Source organism: Curcuma longa, chromosome 1 (genome assembly GCF_044706935.1).
Source record: "Curcuma longa cultivar G26 ecotype Majalengka, Jawa Barat chromosome 1, ITB_CL_G26_1.1, whole genome shotgun sequence".
NCBI classification, from domain to species: domain Eukaryota; kingdom Viridiplantae; phylum Streptophyta; class Magnoliopsida; order Zingiberales; family Zingiberaceae; genus Curcuma; species Curcuma longa.
This window is the reverse complement of record NC_133861.1, coordinates 7,229,375-7,253,367: the sequence shown is the minus strand read 5'-3', so window position 1 is coordinate 7,253,367 and position 23,993 is coordinate 7,229,375. Positions and strand designations below refer to the sequence as shown.

General features: G+C 40.9%; 3 protein-coding genes across 4 annotated transcripts; 1 reads left to right on the top strand and 2 right to left on the bottom strand.

Moving 5' to 3' along the window:
- Window positions 1-10: 10 nt before the first annotated feature.
- LOC141832805 (P-loop NTPase domain-containing protein LPA1 homolog 1-like) lies at window positions 11-4,970 on the bottom strand. The gene is made up of 7 exons (XM_074720186.1): window positions 4,800-4,970; window positions 4,237-4,562; window positions 3,050-3,131; window positions 1,538-1,942; window positions 665-1,387; window positions 443-571; window positions 11-346 (listed from the first exon to the last, which is right to left on the bottom strand). Exons 1-7 carry the CDS (start codon window positions 4,968-4,970, stop codon window positions 11-13), a joined length of 2,172 nt encoding a protein of 723 aa, XP_074576287.1.
- Window positions 4,971-17,031: 12,061 nt separating this feature from the next.
- LOC141828991 (silicon efflux transporter LSI2-like) lies at window positions 17,032-19,203 on the top strand. Of its 2 annotated transcripts, XM_074716403.1 has the most exons (3): window positions 17,032-17,881; window positions 17,969-18,499; window positions 18,597-19,202. In XM_074716403.1, exons 1-3 carry the CDS (start codon window positions 17,089-17,091, stop codon window positions 18,860-18,862), a joined length of 1,590 nt encoding a protein of 529 aa, XP_074572504.1. In that variant the 5' UTR covers window positions 17,032-17,088; the 3' UTR covers window positions 18,863-19,202. The 2 variants fall into 2 exon arrangements, with proteins under 2 accessions (XP_074572504.1, XP_074572496.1); XM_074716395.1 differs by having other exon boundaries at window positions 17,032-18,499; window positions 18,597-19,203.
- A 645-nt stretch (window positions 19,204-19,848) lies between these two features.
- LOC141829006 (protein WALLS ARE THIN 1-like) lies at window positions 19,849-21,420 on the bottom strand. Its single transcript, XM_074716415.1, has 6 exons — window positions 21,206-21,420; window positions 21,037-21,099; window positions 20,840-20,956; window positions 20,358-20,742; window positions 20,130-20,281; window positions 19,849-20,053 (listed from the first exon to the last, which is right to left on the bottom strand). Exons 1-6 carry the CDS (start codon window positions 21,418-21,420, stop codon window positions 19,849-19,851), a joined length of 1,137 nt encoding a protein of 378 aa, XP_074572516.1.
- Window positions 21,421-23,993: the final 2,573 nt, after the last annotated feature.

The window sequence follows — 23,993 nt, the reverse complement described above, 5'->3', positions numbered from 1 at the left end:
CACTTGGCGCCTACAAAATCTTCAGCGGGATGCTTCGCGCCCTGTTTGGTAGTTGGAAGGGATCACTCAAGGACCGTCTCCTTGTTGTCATGCCGTCACCGCCACCGCCGCCATCCTCGTTTCTCTCCGGTAGCATGGTGTAAGAACAAGATGGCCCGGCGAGTTGCTCGCCCAGGAAGTGCTCAAGATTGCACTGGTACTTATCCGCTGCCACCGTTACGTCGGGCGCCGCCTTGTTGCTTGCTACGTTCTTCTCGTCGGTTGGCTCATCGACCATGCCGTCTTCCATGGCCAAGTCATCGTACTCGTCATCCGACCTGGAATTCTCATCGACAGAGCCTTGAAACTGAAATAGACATCGAGGTAAAGTACTGATCATCATCATCATTTTAGGAAAAGAAAACGTTGTAGTTTTTCCTAGCAGTAAAATCTTAGATCTTACTTCATCTTCCATCTCACTGCGGTGGTCTCTGTCACTGAGATCCTCATCACTGAACCCTTCAGGAGGGTAGTCAGCTTCTTCTTCCTCCTCTTCTTCTTCACTGCCAGCGACAAAAAAGTCCTCCTGAAGCTGGAAAAAGATAGAAATCGAGGGAATTGAGAAATTTTCAGATATGACAACACCTTAAACATGGAAAAATTATGTGCAAAGAGAGGCATATACCTCTTTGGCATGTCCATCTAATGCCTTTGGAGAGCTGCAACAAGAAGAGAAGTATCGACTATCACTGCCATCGTCCTTGGAGTCATGGATGCTTCCTGCTTGACTCGTACCACATGCATCTTTGTGCCATGCACTGATTCCGAAATTCCCAAACTGAAGGTTCACTGGCTCAGCTTTCCCAATCTGCAAAGGGCCATACATGGGGCTTCCACTTCCATTCTCGAAGGACGACACACCACTAGGATCGACTGACGCAACAGGCCAAGCTTTGGCGACCGATCCATCGGTGTTAAGAAGCGCCATTAGATTCCTCGAGGAGCCCTTCCTCTGGATCAACTGAAACATTCCTTTGGAAGTAAGAGAATTAGCAACACACTGCTTTCTGTATACTTCATGGATCAGAGCCACTGTATTTTTAGTAGGGTCGTAGAGCTGCTCCCCGGCGTCTCGCCGACGAAGGCAGTCAAAGACAGCGGCATGAATGGCTGCAACACTCCGATCGACGTTTGTATTATTTACCTTTGGAACCAGATGTTTATCAGCTCTTTTGGAGAGATAATCTTGAATTGCTCTAATGTTTTGGATGTACTTTATATACTTGTTCTTTGCTGGATCCAGTGTCATGTATTTAGCACGGACAGCAAATCTTTCCATATGTTTGCCTTCATTCACTATGTAAATCATGAATGGTACTATCGAAGGGTGCTTCTTCATGAGCCCCATCTGTTGAATGGCAAAGCAAAACAAAACAAAACATTTAGAAAACTTCCAATGTGCCAAATTTGAGCTAACATATTTAAGCAATTGAAATCGAGTCGAAATGATCTTGAAGCAAATTCTAAAGGAGATGCAAGTAAGTTGCAAAATGCCTACCACAAAGTTGAGGCTCAAGTGGACACCCTCGACGACGACAGATTGCTTGCGTTCTTCCCATGCGGTGATTAAACGGTCGAGGCTGTCTATGACCATCTCACTTTGTGCTTTATAGCCTTCGATTGCCATTTGCTTTTTGCTAATGAAATCAGTTCCGATAACAGGATCATGTTTCTCATGAAGAACTCCATTAGTTGCTTCTTCCTTGGACTGTGTTCGCGAAACGGCAAGTTTCTTTGCTTTTCGTTTAGCTTTTGCTTCTGCAACTGCTACTGAATCTAGGCATTCACCAGCATCATACGTTGAAGCCCAAAGGAGAGCATTCTGTTTTTCATCTGTGAAGCCCCTCATCATATGCCGAATTGAGTCAGTAGAAACAACAGTCGTCAAGCCCAGTCTCCCTCCCTGTTAAAAGTTATGCAGAAGAAAATCCTTGTCAAATTGAGTTAGTTTCGCGACCTCGTGCTCGTAATACGGTCACATCGTTTCAAAGAACACCAAACATTTATCAGCTAAAAGTACATGAAAATACAATTGAATTATCTAAATAGATAGAATTGGTCCATACTTCCAAATGCTTGTGTTACCATGCTTAGAATAGAATCTTCTTCAAAAGCATCAAGCTACATTAGCCATAGAATTATCAGATACGATCCACTAAAACCAAAAGTTAATTGGTTAACCACTCATTTTAAAAGAACAAGCTCTCATAATGACACATCAACTTGTTCATGTGGCACAAATGGACATAGATTTGGCACACTTCCTCACACATCATGACTCAAGAGGTATAAGCACTTCTTTTGACACACACTATTTAACCTTTGCACATCTTATTCGAACTCTAACATGATGTTAAAGTTAACATTGATCAGTTAACCACTTATCTCAAAAGCTCAAGCTCTTAGAAGAGGGGCCAACTATACATAATATAGACCACCATATTTGTTCGTGCAGGATTAATGGCCATTGAGCATCTTAGTTCTGACCAAAAAAAACAAAAACATGCAGTAAAGATTGCCCAAGTGAATATAGTGCATCAAGTCAAATTTATGTAACAATTCTATTAAATATTTTACTTAATTTGTTTGTCTTGATCTTCTATTTTCTTTCCTATCTTTACTAAGCTCATTCAGCAATGATTAAGTACACCTGCTAATTTCAGTTCTAACCCCAGATGAAATAGCTTCAAGGTTGAGCTATAAAGTCACCTAAAAGGGCTTGATCACATCAGCACCTAAATTTGATGTAAATAATGCAGGTAAAGAAGTTAATCCATGTTTACACTGAAGAAAAAGACTAGAAATGTTAGATGTTATGATTGGAAGAAAAATATAACTTTATGATACTGATGACAAGGAGGATGATTCAACAATGACAAACAATAACCATATTCATATCACAATTCATTTGTATATCCTTAAAGCAGTAAAAAACATCAACTACTAAAAACATGGAAAAGAAAAGAGTGGAAATCAGACAATTTTTACTGAAGAAATGTCCGTAAAGTACCAGCAAGGATGATAAGGTAGACTTGCCACAACCACTAGCACCGCACAATAGAACCGTCACAGATTCTTTCTTTTCTCGAATCCTTCAAAGAAAAGTGTAGAAAAATAGAGATCATAAGATAGGCAAAGAAAAGGAGAGAAATAAAGCAACTATATTATTTAATGAAAGAAAATATGAGCAGATTCTTTAACAGACAGATGTAACACATCAAAATCAAAGAAAAACAACTGAGACATATTTATTGCAATCTTTCAATGGACCATAGGCCATATTCCACCATGACTCAGAATCTAGAGGTTATGTTGAGGTGGAGAATTTGAATGAAGCCAAGCGTATGGTATGATGCATGTGGTCATATTAACCATGGTAAGACAAAGAAGACATAATGAAGAGAGCTGTGAGTAGAGATTCTGAAGAAACTAGACCACCTGCATATTCATCAACCTGATAAACAAGAACACTATGTTAAGTATCTTCGAAGGTTATCCCAGATTCATCAACCTGATTAACATGATGATCTGTAACAGCATAGTGTATGCTGGAAGATTAAGCATAACTAGGAGAGACATGAGAAATTTTCTACTCATTGAACAATGTCAACCATCATGGCAGTCTGAACATGGCATGTGATTGAGAAGCATAGGAAGTTATTCAACCTATAGGTGTGAATTAAAGTGAAACATAAAGTCCAAATTCAGTTTCAAACTTGATATAAAAATAAGCATAGCAAGGAGAGACATGAGATCTCTGAAAATTTTTCTACTCATTGAAAATGTCAACCATCATGGCAGTCGGAACACAGCATGTGATTGAGAATCATACGAAGTTATTCAACCTATAAGTGTGAATTAAAGCAAAACATAAAGTCCAAATTCAGTTTTAAACTTGATATAAGTAGTTCAGTCAGTAAAAATCACAGACTTGGGCATATTATCGGACAAATTATCCTGTGATGAATGGAACTCAAGTCTGCCAATCTTGAGGATGAAGAATTTATGCTTGTTAGAGAGCCTATGAATAAAGAGCAACAATGTCTTTGAAAGAATTTCTCATTTCACCAAACTACCTTTATAAAAAAACATCATTATAGTTAGCATTCCTGACCAATCCTAACTAATCAAAATTAGTTAGCAGTGCCACAAGGGTCTCCTCTAGAACAACTTAACTGGTAGGAAGATATTGCATACCTGCAAGCAAGGCGCAAGTCAGACATTTGATTGGGAGCAACATATTTGTACATGGCAAGGGCATCACAAACAATTTGTAAGAAGCATTTCCGTGGTACAACCACAGTTGTTAGTCTTTTGTACAACTCGAACGGCATTCGACTACTCAAATCAACTTTGTCTTGTGTCAAATGGTTAGTCATCTCTGCCTCATCAAGGGAGGCATTTGTGCTATGCATGTATTCTTCTGGGGATGAAACATTCGAGACATCTGGACTTGGATCATCAGGAGGCAAACTGCAGCTCGAGTACTCATCTTTCATCACTTCAAACACCCTTCTGCTAATCTACATAAAAAAGAAAAATTACAAAATAAATCTAGGAAAATTGTATAAAACAAAACATCAAAAGAAGAAGAAGAATGCATGTAAAAGAAGAGGCTTTTATTTTTTATTTTAATTTCGCATTATAATGTACATAAAATTCTGCGCTTTTTCACAAGCGACGTGATCTAAGAGATATGAACAGTAAAAGCGATGAAAACAACACAAACGCGAACGAAGGATCCATTAGAGACATCGAACCTTGAAAGCATGACGAGCCTTGCAACCCATGAGCTGCAGCGTGCTCTGCAGCACCGGCCGCGTGTACCGGAAGGACAAGCTCTGCCTTTGCCTCTCGCCATCGCCCCCTTCCTTCTCTTCTCCGACATCGTCGACCACGACAATGTAGAGCAACTTGGGGGCCTCCGCCATGGCCGCAAACCAAAGAACCGATCCAAATCAAAACAAATCTAAAAGAATAAAGAAGGAAGGGGGAAGGGCAATGCGATGGTCTAGGGTTGGGGCCAGCGCGAGGAAGGGGTAGGGAGCGTCCGCCATGGGCTACAATGCTTGGCCCCAACAGGCGGCATGACCTTGTCGTCGCGCTCTGTCACGGCCTCCACGCATCGATCGCTGGGAGAGCGCACATCTCGGTCGCCTCTGTCACCGCGCGACCCGTTCCACGCCGCGTTCCGCGGCCTCCGCTTTCTCGGGATTTGGTTGAGGAAGAAGAAGCGGTGCAGGCGACCAACCCGCCGCTTTCTAACGGCGCAATTTGAAGAGTTCTAAATCAATCGTAAGCCATACTGAAATTACAATTTTACCCCCCCCCCCTCCCCCAATTTCTTTTATTAATTTTATTATTTCGAATTTTAAAATTAATTTTACATCGTTCAGTTTTTGTTTTTTTAATTTATCAAAATGATGTTTTTTAAAACAAGTTCTAGAATCAAGGACTAGAAAGGGAAGGGTAGAACTGTCAATTCACCCGAAATTATTATCTTCCCGCGCTGGCTTAAATAATATTAATAATATTATATTTTACTTTATATCATTCAGATTATTACTGGAACATGGTTCAGGAATATGCATTCCCACCTGGTGGTCCCCCAAAGGACCAATCAATGAGGGCATCGAGTAACAACGTTGGTCGGCCTCAGAAGACTTAAGGAAAGTACAGAACCATGGGCCCGGTCCGCCTGTAAACAAACACACGGGTCAAGTCACCGGCTTGACCCAATTCGTGCCGGGCCGGTTTGGCTTAGGTCTAACTAAGTGCTGGGTCAAAAATATCTTTTTTTTATTTTATTAAAAAAATGGCAAATTGAATAGTTTGAACGAAAATAATTATTTTTAAATCAATTCGTTTACCAAAAAATTTGACGGGAAAAATGTCAAAACGATGCACGATCTAGAAGCCACAATTAGTCGAATATTTGATGAGGGTCAAGAGTCAACTCTTCTAGGTTGAATTAGTCAAGATCCGCTACCACAGGGAGAGATATTTCATAGTTGACTTTATACATAAATAATAAATTAATTTACTATTTACATGGTAAACGTGTCTTAATTAAAATTTAAATGTCAAAATTAGAAACGCATTTTCAGGTGCGCCAGTAATTTACTCTTAAATTGTAGTTGTACTCGGGGCTATAGTGCTGCAGTAGGACATCCAAATTGTCATCCAGACACTCATGGTTTGATCTCCAACTACGATATATTTGTAGAAATTTTTCTCCAAATGAAGATCGCAATCAAAGGATGCTGGACGTTTGGGTTAACCACTGCGTACACTTCACGATTTACTCTGCTGGCCGGTGGGAAACTTCCGTGGGACCGGACCGATCACCCCAAGGATTGAGTCAATGCGACTAATTGGGATTATCATTTTTTTTAAATTGTAATTCCATTATTAAAACATTTTTTCACGATCTCGTCCCCTAGGCAACCCACCATTAGCCTTCGAGTGCACTCTAACTCCAACATCACTTCTTGAGCATCAATTGATTCCAAACTTGATTTTTGAACATCATAAGACTCCGCATCTGATTCTCGAGCACTATAAGACTTCGTCCTCAATTCTTGAGCATCATAAGACTCTGTATTCGATTCCCGACTACTATCCGATTTGGTGCCTTGTACTAAAGCTCATGCATCTAACTCGTCGGGCTCTTACTCAAGCAATCCATCCTAGATTATCACGGAGCTTAAAGATGATACCTCAAGTCGGTGGCCGGCGTAATTACTGAGTTGGTGGCTGCACGTTGACTTTTGAAGGTAGTTGACTCCGACAACAATTTGAAAAGTCAAATGTCTGTGCTCCCCGTTTTCAAACATTACGTCCGCCCACAAGAACAAGATGCATGGATTAATTTCCTTGTGATCGTTCACCTACGTTGTTAGACTTTGTCGGTGCAAGGGATCATCCAAATAGACCTTTTCCAAACAACAAAATTATGCATCGGGTTCCAAAATTTACTTACCGAAGAATATAGTGGATCACTGCATTTGTTCATGACTCATTAGACGATCCTAAATTTATTATGATTGTAAATGAATTGAACGTTTATGAATAAATTTGACGTTGGATTTGATAAAAATTTATTTATATTCATTTAATGTATATGAAATTAATTAAATAAATAAATTTAAATAATTCATTAAATTAAATAAATAAATTATACATACCTATTCAATTTGTTAATATTCGTAAATAATATTCATCAATAAAATTTTTATTAACATGATAAATAAATTTAAAAAAATCAAAAGTAACAAATAAATTTATATTATGAAACTTAATAATCAATTCAATAAATTTAAAATATAAAATTTTTAAATAGTTAAATAAATTTAAAATGAGAATTTGATAACATCTATCTAAACGATCCAAATTCAAATTTATTAAAAAAAAAATAATTAAACTTGAACAATCATTTTAATGATTTAATTTATTTTAGACACAATTTGACTAGCTAGGATCGTCTTGATTAACTTTAGAATAGTAGGCGGAAAAAAAATTAAATATCCACTCTTATCATTTTTCATCCAGACTTAGAATCAACATTGACAGATTTAAAATAATTTTTATATAATTTAAAAATATAAATAAATAAATAATAAATATTTATATAAAATTTGGTTTCTGATTTTTTTAAAAAGCAAAGTTATCGATTAAAATTTTATATTCAAATTTATAATAAGTTTTTTAAATTGATAAAATTATTAAATTGTTATTTTTTGATAAATTGTTGAATGTAAATAAATTTTCATTAATTTTAATTTTAAAAAAAAATTTCTATTCTATTGAAACTATAATAGAAGAGGCTTGTTGTCAGTAGTATTATATTTTTCTGTTTTTCATATATTTTGTACCTTTAGAATTATATGTTTAACTGACATTTTATATTTAAATAATAAAAATGAAAATATAGGTTCATAAAATTTTATCAAAATAAAGACTAAATAAATATTAATTTTTATTTCAATTAATTAAAATGAGCAACAAATAATCAATTAAATTTTAAATATATATATATATATATATAATATAAAAGATTATTTTCAAACATTAAAAAATAATCTCAATATTAAATTTTGTTAATTTGATGTTTTAAAAGATTATCATTTTACTTTTAAGTCTAATGGATAAGAAACTCTTACTTTATTTCTTCTTGTTCTTATTGATGAGAGGGGAGAACGATATCCTTCGAAATTATCATTAACAAAAAAAAAATGAAAGGTACAAAATCACTGATGAGAGAGAGAGAGAAAAAAAAGCATTAGAATACTAACAAAAGAGAAGAAATATACAAGATCATGGACGACTACAAAAGTATACTTTTTTTTTTGAAACACCAATATGAAAAATAAAAAATTAATTAAATGTTAAAAAAAATGAAATATAATTAATAATAATAATTTTAAAAAAGTAATTAAAATATTAAAAAAATGAACCCCCAATAAAAATTAAGACATAAGCAAGTCTTGGTTACCTATATGCCTTAAGCCAACTTTGAATTTAACTCAATTATTTTATGAAATAAATTTGAACATAGTTTACATCCCACACATGATACATGACGGTTTAGTTGCCCATGTGGCTACAAACTCAGTTTGACATTGGCTGCCTTGGATGTCATCATACCATCCCGTCGACTTAGTGATGATAAAGTCGTGAGTATAAAATGTTCGAGTTTTAACGTTGCTAATTTTAAGAGATCCGGGATATCAAAATTGGTGAATATTGAAGATATCTAAGGTACCATGAAATTCCTTTAGAGTATTGTAATCTGTTAATTTTGATGATAACTTAATAGACCACTACTCATTTATTGTGTCGACTCTCGTAAGGTCGCTCATTCCATTCGCCGTATGATAGACTGAGAAGCAAATATCGAGAGATGAATTACTCTTAGTAAGCAATTGACATTTTATTGTGTCCTCTATGGGCAAGTGGGAGATGTTAACTGTGGGCGGTTGTTTGTCCACAGCAGGCATTAAAGCAACCTTTGGAAAGAAACAACCGTTGGACACCAATTTGGAAACAAATAGCAGCTACTTGTTTTTCTATAAAAGGCAGTGAGGTCTCCTTTTCCACCAATGCGCATGCCAACGAAGAAAGTTTTCTCTCTTAAAAAGAAATAGCGCAAAACTCTACCTCTTCTCTCTCTAATACACGAGTACAAGACTTCTCTCACGGGACATCACCATTGAATCCCGAGGACGTTTGAAACGAGAAATTACGAAGAATACTCTTGTAGACTTCTTCCCGATTCTATAAAATTCTACAACGCACAAAGTAATCACCTCAATCTAGATCAAACACGTACAAAGTCGATTAGTCATATACAAAGCTATTTTCAAAAGTTATTGTGATCGACATTAAATCTAATTTCAAAAGTTTATTTCTCCGTATAAATCTAATTTCATACGATGCTTAATAATTCTATAAAAGGTGAGCCTAGCAATCTCCCAACCATGATTGCCTCTCGGCTCTCTCCCCTTTCTGGGGAAGGAGTAAATCAGGAAATCAAAATTAGCCCCCATATAAGAGGATATTTTCACGACTTCACCGAGTTACATAACAATTTGAACACCTATGATCGTCTCGATTGGGACTTCATAGAGGAAACCCTCTTACAAAGTGTGTGTAGGGTCTAAAGAGAATGTCCACATGCATTCTTTTGGACCCAACAAGTGGTATCAGAGCGAGGCCGCTCTTCACCAGACTAATCGTCGGATGAGCCATGATCCGAATCTAACCATGTGGGTTGAACCTTAAAAAATAAAGTAGGGGCTCCCGTGTTTGAATCAAGAGGACCAGACACCGGGCAGGAAGTCCTAGTAGGTCGGGTAGACCGAGGGGCATGAAGTCCTGGTTGTGGCTGGGCAGGAAGTCCTAGTAGGTCGGGTAGATCGAGGGGCATGAAGTCCTGGTTCCGACTGGGCAGGAAGTCCTAGTAGGTCAGGGTGGACCGAGGGGCAGGAAGTCTTGGTGGGTCGAAGATTCAGACATCAAACGGAGGCTTTCCATTTAAGGGGAGGTCTGTGGTCCTTTGTTTGAGGGGGGATTGTTGGGTTGCAAAGGTGCAAACATAGTCCCACATCTAAAACACATGGGAAAGATCATGGGTTTAAAAGGATGAAAAGTATCTCCATTGGTATGAGGCCTTTTGGGGAAAGCCCAAGAGCAAAGCCATGAGGACTTAGGCCCAAAGTGGGCAATATCATGTCATTGTGGAGATGTGGACATTCTCTTTAGACTCTACAGTGTGAAGAATTATGACCGACTGAGTTGGTTACGATACAGCAGAGTTGCAGAAGAGGACAAGGGTATCCTGATAAAGTCAGACAATATCTTCTTGTGTCGTGACCAACTGCAGTTTCTCGATTTACCTCCTCACAGATGATCATAGGGCCGATCATGTGGGACCGCTAAGGTGGCGGATTTCACCTTTTTGCAGAAAAAGAAGAGTTATGACGGAATGTATCACTATGCCTTCTTTCATCACCCTCTATAATATAATTTTTATCTGGATCAATCTAACGTTCCACGTGCATATATTGCGCTCGAGCACGAGTCTACTGATTTTAATTTAAATCAAGCCTTAGTTACATCAATCTTATAGCCAACATAAATAATTAAAATTTTTTTACAAGAATTTTCTTCTAAATGGGGAACGCAATCAAAAGATATTGGGTATTTGGATTGGCCACCGTATGCGCTTCCCAATTTACTCTGGTAGTCGGTGGAAACTTTCGTGGACCGGACCGACCACCCCCAGAGATTGAGTCAATGAGACTGATTAAGATTTATCATTTTTTTTATAAATAATTAAAATTTTCACCTATTATTTTTAATTATTTCTTTATTATCAAACGTATTAACCAACAATAATAATTATTAATTTTAAACCGAGATCAACGATGAGCATAATTAATATAAAACAAAATTAAAAAGGAAAACCTCGTACCTCGGTCGCATGGCCCTGCGAGCGATTTGGGCACCCTCGCCTGAAGCCTCCTCCATGGTCCCTCCGCCGATCCGAGACCGCGTTTCCAGATCTCGATCCTCCTTCGCCGCCGCCTTCGCCTTCAACTCGCTTCCCTCCTCTGGGTTCAACTCCTCCGCCAGCTTCCGCTCCAACCGTCTCCCTTACTCCTCCGCCTGGCGCTGCTCCCTCGGCCCCGATCCCAACGCTCTCACAACCCGCCTCGCCCGCCTCCATCTCCGGCGACTGCGTTTACCTCGTCTACGAGAACACCCCCGGCGCCAGACTCGACGACTCCCTCCATAATTCCAACAACCCTAGCTTCACCCCCCTTCTTTCCGCTCGGATCTCCCGGATGCAGATCGCCTCCGCCCACGAGTACATACACCTCCATTCCTCCGCCACCGCCGGTATCCATTCCTCCGTCGCCGCCGGTGCCCGATCCAACCAGCATAATCGAAGCTGCTAGAACGTCAAGCCCGGTCCCCATGCCCAAACTTAATGGGCCAGTTTAGCTAACTTGCCCCGCTTGAACCATTCAAGGCCCATTTAATTCGATCGATTTATCCGAAGGAGGCGAAAAGAAAAAAATTTGTTAGTATTTATAAAGTTCCATTCTTCCCTCGATCATCCTTCATTTCTATAAACTCGATGGTCATTTTAAGTTCAAAACCCCTCACAACTCATTACTCACTTGATTTAGATGTTTGTCATCCTCGATCTTCAAGCTCGATGTCCATTTTGAAGTCCAAATATCTCCGAACTTGATATTTAACATCTCATTTAATACATCACATTAAATAAACATCTAACCTAAGAGTATTGTTATGGTTCGGTCCAACCTGGCCCGGGCAGTTAAGGTCTGGTCCAAGTGGGATTTGGCAGACAAAAAGACCGACCTCACATCCTGACTCGATGACCTCAAACCGAGAGCTATGTCAGGTCGGGACCCACATCCCAACCTCTTCGACAGCCTTGGCTTTGGGCTACAGCGTGCTTAGAGTTTTGAATCCAAGAATATTATGTTAGATCCACTAGACTTAGTCGCTCTAATTCAACTTCGACACCTTAATGCAACGTGCAAGGCGGCTCGAATCGGGATTCAAGGACCAAGCCGACGAGCAGGCTCCGCTCAGATTGGATAGCTGATCCCATCAAGTAATATAAGTCTGTATCCGTTGTCGAGCTCCGACTCTGGGGCTCCACTCGGCCATGTTCCGACCCGGTCTTATCCCGACTTCAGACCTTATTTCTCAGTATCCCGTTTCACACTCTGCCAACTTCGTCTCACTCTCTCAGTTGGTTGTACCGCCATTGCAGGACAGAAGTATTTATGTTATGGCTAACCTACTCCCCTATTTGTGACATAATGATCAGTATAATGACTAATACGACTTGTCACTATTATAATATGATGGGACACCGATGAGATATGTCAAGGATACCGATGAGATCTGTTGAAATCCCTCAAATCCCTACTCGAAGACCGCACCTACATGTGGAAGCACCACGAGCCCCTCCAATAAGGCTCATACAAGAAGCAGATTATTACGGCGCATCCATGGAGTCAGCAGTCGAGCGAACTCCTCTCAGGGATCCAACTAGGGACAAAGGCCCTTGGTTAGGGGACGGGAGTGAACTCGACAGCTCGCCCTTCACACGGTGAATTTTGGAAAAAGAGCTACCTCGTCACTTTTGGACTCCTCAACTTGCTGATTACATCGGAGCCACAGATCCAGAGGATCATATGCTCCCAACTTGGAAAGTCCGAAGGATGACTCGCTTGTTGTAGGTGCGACACATCTTTTGTTGGTATACTGTCAAGCATGCAGCCGCCTTGTCCTGAGCCTCATTGACCAAGTCGAGTTTTATAAGCCTTCAGCCATTGTTGTCGTTGTCGTAACACTATCGCCGATCTGACTCTACTCCAATCTCTATAGGGACTACAACTTATCTCCCGTAGATTAGAATATCAGAGTGGTTGAGCCAGGGCACCCCTGACCTTCTTCTTACTGTTTCGGTGTTTGTAGGGTCGCAGAGCTAGTTGTCTCCTTCATCCTCGTGAAGTCAACCCTAGTGTTGAGTGGACGGTGACATGTTCGGACGGTGATCTCAACGTACAGGAACTAGTATCATTAGTGCATAAAAATATCAAGAAATTAGTATCTCAATAATCTTTTTTTCCTTTTTTTTTAATTTTACAAATTCATTTAAGTTTGAAAATAATAACAATACAATAATCTAATAGGTGTTAAGGCAAACCAAAACTAAAAGCACCCTTCGATCCAAGATGGATGGACATACACATGTATGGAAATGTCCACCAATTTGCTTTCACTTTTCCAATTTGCTTTCACGAGCGATAAGGAAGGATCCAAGATTTTAGATTTGAAGGGATCTTATATGAATAGATGAAAATAATTATTATATATTATATATAGTTTTTAAAATTTGAATTAAAATTTTCAAACTTTGGGTTTACAAGTTGCACTGAAACATTCTAATATAGAATTATACAGCATTAGAAATCCGAAAAATCTCCAATTAAACAAGTTAAAATTTTTTTAAAATACATAAACAAATTGGAAAATTCTTTCGATATCTCAAATCGATACAAAGTTTGTACCTATATCCAAAGATACAACAAATATCAATTAGCTATTGATGTCAAAATCAAACCAAAATTGCATAAACCAAGATAAAAACTTGCTATACATGGAATGATTCGATGTTGGATGGTCTTATAAGGACGGCAAAGACCACAGAAATCGATTGCCGATGCATGCCTTACTACCGCACTTCTAGGATTTATCTTTGGAGATCGATGAAAAACTTTTACGAGGCCGAGTCGATAGGTCGACTCCCGGATTCATGGAGTTGTAAGAATTGAAAACCTATGTCATAAAATAAAAATTAAAAAAACAATCTTTTTTTTGATAGTAATAGCGTGACGATAGCAAACATTAGAGAAACAATATACCTTTTGAACTCTCTCTCTCTCTCTCTTTAATTATACATAAAACAAAACAAAAAAACCTACACATGTCATGCTTAGCTTGCTCACTAAGCAATTCATTAATTACATCCAGTTTTCCACCGTGACACTATTTAATACGCTTGAAGACACACGTAGTGGCAGATTAAGATTGGCCACCGCCGGTCGCCGCCCCATAAACGTGGCCGGAGCAGTGCCCCAACAAATAACTAATCGTCAAATCACGGGGCCCACGCCAGGCCCATTAACACTGACTCGGCGTTCACAAGTCGTCGCCCGGGGATAGACGACAAGGCGCCGATCGTGTCGTCGCAAGTAAACGGGAAGAAAAAAAGGAAAAAAAAAAAAATCAAAGCGAGTCGGAAAATTTCTCCTCGTGGCGTTCGAATTGTCAAAGTTGCATGTGGGAAGGAAGCGGCCTCATCCACATGAAGCTTAATTTAATTTGGACTTGACACGTGTCCAACTCTTAGCTGTCCATCAAGCGCTACCACTACAATATATTTAAGTCTGAGATAAGTTCATTTTGACTTACCCTTTTATAATTTTTAATATTAGATTTTGCTTATATAACTTGTAAAATGATAAATAATAAATGATAAAAAATAGAGGATTTAAGTGATAATTTAAGGGTAAAAATTAATAAGGTGCTATTTTTTCTCAAATAATAAATTAAGAATTTATATTATTCCCTTTATAACTTTTATGATTTTATAATTGTTATAACAATTATAACATCTATAATATTATAGTTATGTAACTGCAACAATATGAATAAGAGAATTTATATTGTAGTAGTTATAAAATCATAGTTGTTATAATATATCTAATCGGTTCGAAATTTAGCATAGGAGAAAATGAAAATTTAAGGGCAAAAATTAAAAAGGCGTCTATTTTTTTCCAAATCATCAAAGGGGTATTCCATTTTAATCTTTTATTCAATAGATCGTCCTACCCAATTGTTCAACCGTGTAATTACTCAACTGTCATACAATATTATTATTTTCCGTCTAATTTCTTAATCAATCGAACGCATTGTAACAACTACAAAATTATAACTGCTACAATGTGAATAAAAATTATAGGAATTTACGTTATAGTAGCTATGATTTTATAACTACCACAACATAAATTTATGTTATAGCAACTACAAAATCGTAGTTGCTATATTGTTCATATTATAGCAAATACGGTTATGTAATTGTAAACATGAATATGAATTCATGTTATAGTAGTTATAAAATCGTAACTGTTATTTAAAATTTAATAAGAGAGATAAATAGAGATACTAAAAGATATTTGAATAATTATATATTAATAATGCACATATAAATGTTAGGATAGGCTAATGGCCTTATTGGGCATGGCATATTTTGGCTTGGTTGGCTAGCCGTCTTTGGATTGACATTGGGCCTAAGTTTAAATTTTCCTACCACTAAACATTCATTGCATTTCCCTATCCGTAGACATTCATTAGATTTAATTACTACTAGACATTCATTGCTATATAGACAGACATGTTTAATTTATTATTGTTGGATTGCAAGGGTATAAACATAGTCCCACATCTAAAGCATATAGAAAAGATCTTGGGGTTGAAAGGATGGAAAGTATCTCCATTGGAATGAGGCCTTTTGGAGAGAGCACAAAAATAAAACCATGAGGGCTTAGGCCCAAAGTGGACAATATCATACCATTGTGGAGATATTTTGATTCCATCAGTACTAACAAGTGGTATCAGAGCGAGACCGCTCTTCACCGGACTAACCGCCGGATGAGCCATGATCCAGATCTAACCATGTGGTTTGAACCTTAAACAAAGGAAGTGGGTACGACTAACCGCCGGATGAGCCATGATCCAGATCTAACCATGTGGTTTGAACCTTAAACAAAGGAAGTGGGTACGACTAACCGCCGGATGAGCCATGATCCAGATCTAACCATGTGGTTTGAACCTTAAACAAAGGAAGTGAGTGCTCCCGTATCTGAATCAAGAGGATCAGACACCAGGTGGGAAGTCCTAGTAAGTCGGGTGGACCGAGGGGCAAAAAGTTCTAGTTGCGACTAGGTGGAAAGTCCTAGTAAGTCGGGTGGATCGATGGGAAAAAAGTCTTAGTTGCGGCTAGGTGGGAAGTCCTAGTAGGTCGGGTGGACCGAGGGACAAAAAGTCCTGGTGGGTCGAGGATTCAAACATCAAAAACGACGTTGAGGGGGGGGATTCAGACATCAAAAACGACGTTGAGGGGGGTCTGTGGTTGATATGCCGCGCGACACCCCATCCGCGACTCGTGCTCATCGTCGCCGCTGCCACTGCCGCCGCCGCCTCGTCCGGTCACCGTCGGCCGCCGGACCGAGCGCGTTCGACTCGCCAGTCGCCGGCGCATAACCCGGCGCCGGATTCCGGTCGGATAGTGGCCGGAATCCGGTGAATTCGGGCGGAAACAGTGACTGCCAGCGGGGAATCCACTGTTGGCCGAATCGCAGCCGGTTTCCGGCCAAATCACGGCCGGAGACCGGCCGAGGAAGGACCGCCCGACCAAATCTTGGAGTTAAAATGATGGAAAGTATCTCCATTGAAATGAGATCTTTTGGGGAGAGCACAAGAACAAAACCATGAGGGCTTAGACCCAAAGTGGACAATATCATACCATTGTGAAGATATTTTAATTTTATCGGTACCAACAATTATTTTTTATGCTATTTTGACATCTACTATTTTAGGATTATTTGTTATTTTTGACGTATGCTATTTTAGAGTTTCTCTATTATTTTTAGGGTTTTTTCTGTTATTTTTGATCTTTTTGCTTTCTTTAGGGGCAACTATGGAAGGGAATTTTAGAAGATGCATGATTAAAAATTAAAACGAGACGTCTTTTATTTAAAAAATAAAGAGGTGTCTTTTTTATTTTTATTCGTAATTTAAATTAGTATCATTTTGAAAATTTCCCTTTTTAAGTGTTTTTGAGTTACTTGTGGCTGAAGTGAAAACTTCCTATTCGGTTTATTGGAATTCGAGGGGTGTGAGTGGAAGCAGTGGTAGGCTCTGTGCAGAATTGAAGTCATGGCGGTGGCGGCGGTATCGAAGGTGGTGCTGGGGTCGGTGGCCTTCTCCGTATTTTGGGTGCTGGCCGTGTTCCCCGCGGTGCCGGTGTTGCCCATCGGACGGACCGCCGGCGCGCTCCTCAGCGCAATGTTGATGGTGCTCTTCGGCGTGATGACGCCGGAGCAGGCCTTCAATTCCATCGACCTACCGATCCTCGCGCTCCTCTTCAGCATGATGGTCGTCAGCGCCTACCTGGAGCGCGCCGACCTCTTCGGCCACCTTGGCGCGCTGCTCTCGTGGCGGAGCAAGGGGGCAAAAGATCTCCTCTTCCGCGTTTGCCTAGTCGCCGCCTTCTTCACCAACGATACCGCCTGCGTCGTCCTCACTGCCTTCGTCCTCAAGCTCGCCCGCCGCAACAACCTCCCTCCGCGGCCTTTCCTTCTCGCGCTCGCCTCCAGTGCCAACGTCGGCTCCGCCGCCACCCCAATCGGCAACCCGCAGAACCTTGTCATCGCCTCCCTCAGCGGCATCACCTTCGGCAGATTCTTGCTCGGTCTCCTCCCCGCCATGCTCCTCGGCGTCCTCATCAACGCTGCTATCCTCCTAATCTTCTTCTTCAAGCAACTGTCCGACAACAACGACGTCGACGAGGCCAACAATAATCCGGCATCCGACGCCGGAGATCCATTAGACGAGGAGGACGTCATCTCCCATCGCTTCTCCCCCGCCACCATGTCCCACTTAACCTCCGTGGATTCGGAAGACTTGATCAGCACACTCGCGTTTTTTTCTCGCGACTCATCGCTTAACGGTGCGCCACACATCAATCAATCAAAAATTTTGACTTTTTATTATCCGATCGATCGAATCCATCCTCAATTTCTCCACTGGATTGCAGAGACGTTGAGAAACAGAGCATGCTCGGGCGCAGAGGACGCCGCAACGACGACCGAGTCTACAGAGCCGGCGAACTCAACCCCGCCGCAAGAATCGGCAGCGGCAGCAGTAGCCGTCGACGTCATTGAAGAGGCGGCGGCGAGACAAGGTCGAAGAAGGCGGGTGAGACACATGGTGAAGCGGTTCAAGAAGCACTACCTGTGGCGGACGTGCGTGTACCTGGTCACCGTCGGGATGCTGGTGGCGCTGCTCATGGGGCTCAACATGGCGTGGACGGCGCTCACCGCCGCGCTCGCCCTCATCGTCCTCGACTTCACCGACGCCCAACCGTGCCTCGAAAAGGTCTCCTACTCGCTCTTGATCTTCTTCTGCGGGATGTTCATCACCGTCGACGGCTTCAACCGGACAGGAATCCCGAGCGCCTTCTGGGACTTCATAGAGCCTCACGCTCGGGTCGATAAACCCGGTGGAATCGCGCTGTTGGCTCTCGTCGTCATCTTCCTCTCCAACATCGCCTCCAACGTACCAACAGGTATACACCATGCTCGTCGTCGAATATATAATCATCCCCACAACCCTCCACAAACGCACTAAACCTGTTTCTGTTTTTCTATCGGATCAACGATTAGTCCTGTTGCTCGGAGCTCCGGTGGCGGCGTCGGCGGCGAGAATCTCTTCAGGCGCAGAAAGCAAGGCGTGGCTGATTCTGGCGTGGGTGAGCACGGTGGCGGGGAACCTGACGTTGCTGGGATCCGCGGCCAACTTGATAGTGTGCGAGCAGGCTCAGCGAGTGAAGTCCAATGGCTACACGCTCTCCTTCTTCGCGCATCTCCCGTTCGGGTGCTTGTCGACGCTCGTCGTCACGGCCGTCGGGCTGTTGCTTATCCGAGAGTAACCGGCAAAGAACCGATCATGGAAATCGCGATCGAGTTTCACTATCAGAAAAGAAAGGATTATCAAATAATTAAATAATTTATATTAGCTTAAGTTTTATTAATCTAGGTTTGCTCATCCAAATTAATAATTTTTATATTTAATTTTTTGAATATGATATATTTTAAAAATTAATACATATCGACGAGAGAGATAAATAGAAAGAAGGCACGACGCGTGTCTCCGCTCGGCATCCACGTAGCAGAATTCCGATCGAACACGTAGCAGACACAGCTGCGTCGTCGTCCTGCTCTCTCTGTTTATTTTCGCGGAACTCCCAGCGGGGACAAGCACCATCGCGGTCGGCAAATGGAGCACGGAAACGGAAAAGAAAGCTCGACGCTGAAGAAGGGTTGGGTCGCCTTCTCGGCTTCCGTGGAAGAAGGCCTGCAGGACGCCAAGGCCTCCATCGCAGGACTGGTACTGCTTGAACAGTTGATCTCCTTCGTCTCGCTGCATGTTTTATTTTTTTTTCTTCTTCTTCCTTCGCGCAGGCGAAGAAAGCGACGGCTAGGAGCGAGGAAGAAGCGAGCCAGGCGGACCTCGAAACGGCGAAGAGGCAGGTGGAAGCGGCAGATGCAGCAGAGGAAAAGAAAAAGCAGGCCCAGACGTAGATTCTTGGATCTTCTTCTTTCCTCTCCCCATAGTAAACAAGATAACCTCTCCAAATCTTAATGGTGTGGATTTTCAATCTATCCTGATGTTTCTAATGAAGATGTCTGAATGAAAAATAGCACTAAAGACATCTCAGTTTGTGCTCAGTCCAGCAGTGAGAAAGTGATCGTAATTAGGTTCTGATTAGGTCAAAGATTCAAGATGTCGAGATGATAGTGATCGTTTTAGTTTAGGTGCTTGCATTGATCTTGAAGTAGTTAAACTCGAAGAGCACGCTTGATTAATATCTTGTTTAAACAAGAAGTCAACCTTAGAAAACCTAAAAGCATTCTATCAGACACTCTCAGAGGTTGACGAGGGCAACAGTGGCTGAGCAAGGTTGGGAGAAGCTTTGAGCGAGGCAGCCGTTGGCCTGAGGCCATCATGAACGCAGTTGGAAGAGATAATGGAAGCCTCCTCTGTTGCAAAGATCCTCTCCTGACTCTTCCCCCACAGCACCAGGTACAGTCCGACGACGATGAAGACGGCTCCGATGATGCTGCACGAATCGATGAGCAATGCAGTGTTCGGTCTTCTTAATGCTTGGTGGAGAGAAGGAAGCAGTCGATTAATACCTGCCGAGGTAGAATTTCTCGCCTAGAGCGATGGAGGCCATGATCGCGACGACCAGAGTTTGAACTGGCTGGTACACGGCCACGAAGACAGGGCCGCTCCTGTCGATGCACCATGTTTGAACGGCGAAGGAGATTCCGGACGCGACGATTCCCTGCGCGTTATTCGTGTTTGAGATGTACTTGTATCGATAGATTTATGGTGGGTTATTCGTTTAGCTGCTGGCTTACGGCGTAGAGGATGGTGCAGAGCTCGCCGGTGGAGTGGAAGGCCCAGGCGTCGGCGTCGTGCTCGATGAATGCGGCGATGACGAGGAACTGGAGGAGGCCGAAGAAGCAGGTGAAGGAGGTGACTGAGAGCATGGCGGGGTACTTCTTCAGCACCGGCTTCTGGAGCACCAGCCACGCCGACGAGGACAGGCAGTGGCCGATGAGGTAGACGCAGCCCAGCGTCCAGTTCTTCCCCTCCGCCATGGAGTTCAGCGTCGTTGCAGATGCGCGGTCAAATATGGACGGTCCTTTGTAGAGCGTGATCACGGTGGCGCCGCCGACGCACGCCAGCGTTCCGGCGACCTTCGCAATTCCATCTCGCCGGTCGAGCTGCACCTTCTCGATTCTTCATTGTTTAAACAATAAAGATCAAATCTTTACACATGGAAATTGATCGGTGTGCGCACGCACCAAGCTGGGAATATATCGGTTAGTGGAATTACCTGAGGGCGACGGCCATGGCGAAGGTGATGGCCGGAATAGAGTTCTGGATGGCGGAGGCGAAGGTGGGCGACGTGTTCTCGAGGCCAAGCAAGTAAAATCCCTGGCTCGCCGTCATCCTGATTCCATAGATTCTATCGATCAGCGCCAAGATCTAACAAATTGCCCAAACGAGAAGCAAACGTGGGAAATTAATCACCCGCACAGAGCGAGAAGGAAGAACTGAGCGAGGAAGGAGAGCTTCATCGTCGGCCGATCCTTCCTGCATCAATCCACGACGACGAGGTTATAAACCAAAGTGCATTCGATCGATATATCAATGCTAGCTCTTCAAATCGAAGCAAATCGTATATATATAAATCTGATACTTCTCGAGGAAGTAGGCGAAGGGGAAGAGGAGGATCAGAGCGATGACGTTGCGGTAGACGGAGTAGACGAGTTTGCTGGTGCCCATGTTGAGCGCCGTCCGGGAGACGATGTGGAAGCCGGCGTAGCCAAACTGCAGCGCGAGCATGGCGACGTGCAACTGCACCTTCTCCGGCATGCCGCAGACTCTCTTCCCAGCTCCGTTGGCGTCAGCCATTCCCGAGCTCAGAACCGATCGTATACCAGCGACCGGTGGGCGGAGAGGGCCGGAGGAAGGGGATGGGCGAGGAAGCGAGGCTGAGAGCGCGGCCTGTTTATAGCCGCCGGACAGCGAGAGCAGTTAGAGCATGCGAACTGCCACTAGCGACGACGATGGCGACGGAGGGAAGGGAATCAATGGGGACGATGGGCAAAAGAAACGCACGAGTGGCTTTATGCGGTCCTCTGCATTTGCTCCAACAAATAAAATAAAATAAAATAAAATAGTGTTAATTAGCTAGTTTAAGCTTGTTTAATATATTTTTAGAGTTTAGAATTTAATATTTAGATTAAAAAGAAGTAAGAATTAAAGAAAAAATTAACATTAGGTTGGATGTTCTATTAGGAAGTATGCATAAAAAAAAAGACAAACTCATTATATTTTAAATTAAAAATTATGAACAATTAATAAAGAAGGATAATTAATTCCTTCCAAAAATAATAAAATTATCATATTTGGTCAGCCATTAATTATTTGGCTCTCATTGACTAAAAAATTATAATAAAAAAATTATTGCTAGTTTACTTTTTGTTTAATATACATAAGATTAACTTTAGAGGAAGAAGGGTAATCCTTTCCTTCCAAAAATAATAAAATTTTAAATTGATTTATTAAATTAAATGAATAAGTTTAAAATAGAGATTGTTATAATAATGTGTTGAAAATAAAGAAGGATAATTCATTGCTTCCAAAAATAATGATTGTTTAAAACTAGCCATTATTTAGCTCTTAATTTTTTCTTGTTTAAGAAGAAGCTTAAATGATTCATAAAATTAAATCAACAAATACATAAATTTAAAATAAATATTGTGCGGTCACCCCCAGAGATTGAGTCCATGAGACTGATTAGGATTTATTATTTTTTAAAATAAATATTGTGACTATTGGGTTGAAAATAAGGAAGGATAATCCATTGCTTCCAAACATAATGTAATTGTAAACCAACTTATATTTGGTTGGAAATCAATCGTGGTTTTGACAGAAAACAACGGCTAATAAGCCTTCACAAATAAGAGGGACTATAATATTTATAATCTATGTGATATATATATATATAAAAGATAAACGAGTTTTTTAACAAACACGTTTGTAAATCTCCAAATGAAAATATTCGCGAGCTCATGAATCAAATTTTGTTAAGCTCAAATTCATCTCAATAATGTTTTTGAATTCATAATCAAACTCAAATTTGGCTCATTAATTTAATTGAACGAATTTTTTTTCGAATCGAGATCCAAATAATTAACTTATGAGCGACTTAGCTCGTTTACACTCCTAACCTTACGAATACAATAATGAATCTCCTCAAAGTGTTGTCTTGCGTATTTATGAATTTAAATTCTAAGAAAATTCTTGTGAATTTTTATCATATCTATGAAAATTCTTTTATATTTTTCTTGGTCAGAATTCAAATTCTTCGTCGAATCCGAAAGCAATTATTGTCCCTTCTTCAACATTAAAATGGAATCTGCCACCCTAGCAGTCTCATACGATCGACGACTCCATGATCAAGAAATAAATTGAAAAACTGTAATCGACCACTACAGAAATAAAAAAATTATCATGCCTACTTGAAGCTACAAATGACATCTTTGATAGACTATACAATGTACTCTCATACAAAACCTGTGTTGCATGCTCTTCTCCATCATCGTCACCCTTATTTAACAAACAGGCCACATGATTGACCTAAAGCTACACACTGTAACTCGCACTCTCCCTGTCATTCAATGGCATCGACCAAGGCACGCACGGTTGTCGAGTGGCCGATCGATGACCATGAAGAGCGATCGAGGTGACATTTGTTAGCTTCTTTCTTTCTTTAGTAAAAAGATAGAATCTGTCATCTATCCTACACGATTGATCTTACGATAATCTATAAAAAAATAAATCAAAAAGTTATAATTAATCACTAGGTGCTTCGTGCACGCTAGCTGCAGACTGATGGTGCCAAGAGCTCGCATGCCTCCCACCTCAAACAACCGCAAGCTCGCAGCACAGGAAAAAGTTGAATCAAAATGTTGATGTCTAAATATGTGAAAAATAGAATGGAATTGCCCTGTTGATGGCCTAAATAGAATGCACAGGTGTTTCTAGCTATTGCACATAACCTTTTGTGGATGAAGCAACTAGCAACCATGGGCATCAAACTGAAAGCATGCTCATTGAACATAATCTTTTGTGGATGAAACAGCTAGCAACTATGGGCATCAAACTGGAAGCATAGTTATCAAACTAAATACAGTAATTAACATAAGAAGAAACATTTCTGAATGACTGGAATGATTTATTTTTTTCAGTTTCTTTTGTTCATATTCCAGGTACCTGATAAGTTTCTTGATGTTCTTTGTCCATATGTTCAGAGAATATCATACACAAAAATCTACAATGACAAATAGTCAATGAAGATACAATCAAATAGTCTACTCTTCAGCTACTTGCATGTTTCCAATTACTTTCTAGCAAAAGTAACATAATCAATACATTATGGTGGATGCCCTATATCATATGAGATTGTATGTGTAGTTTGA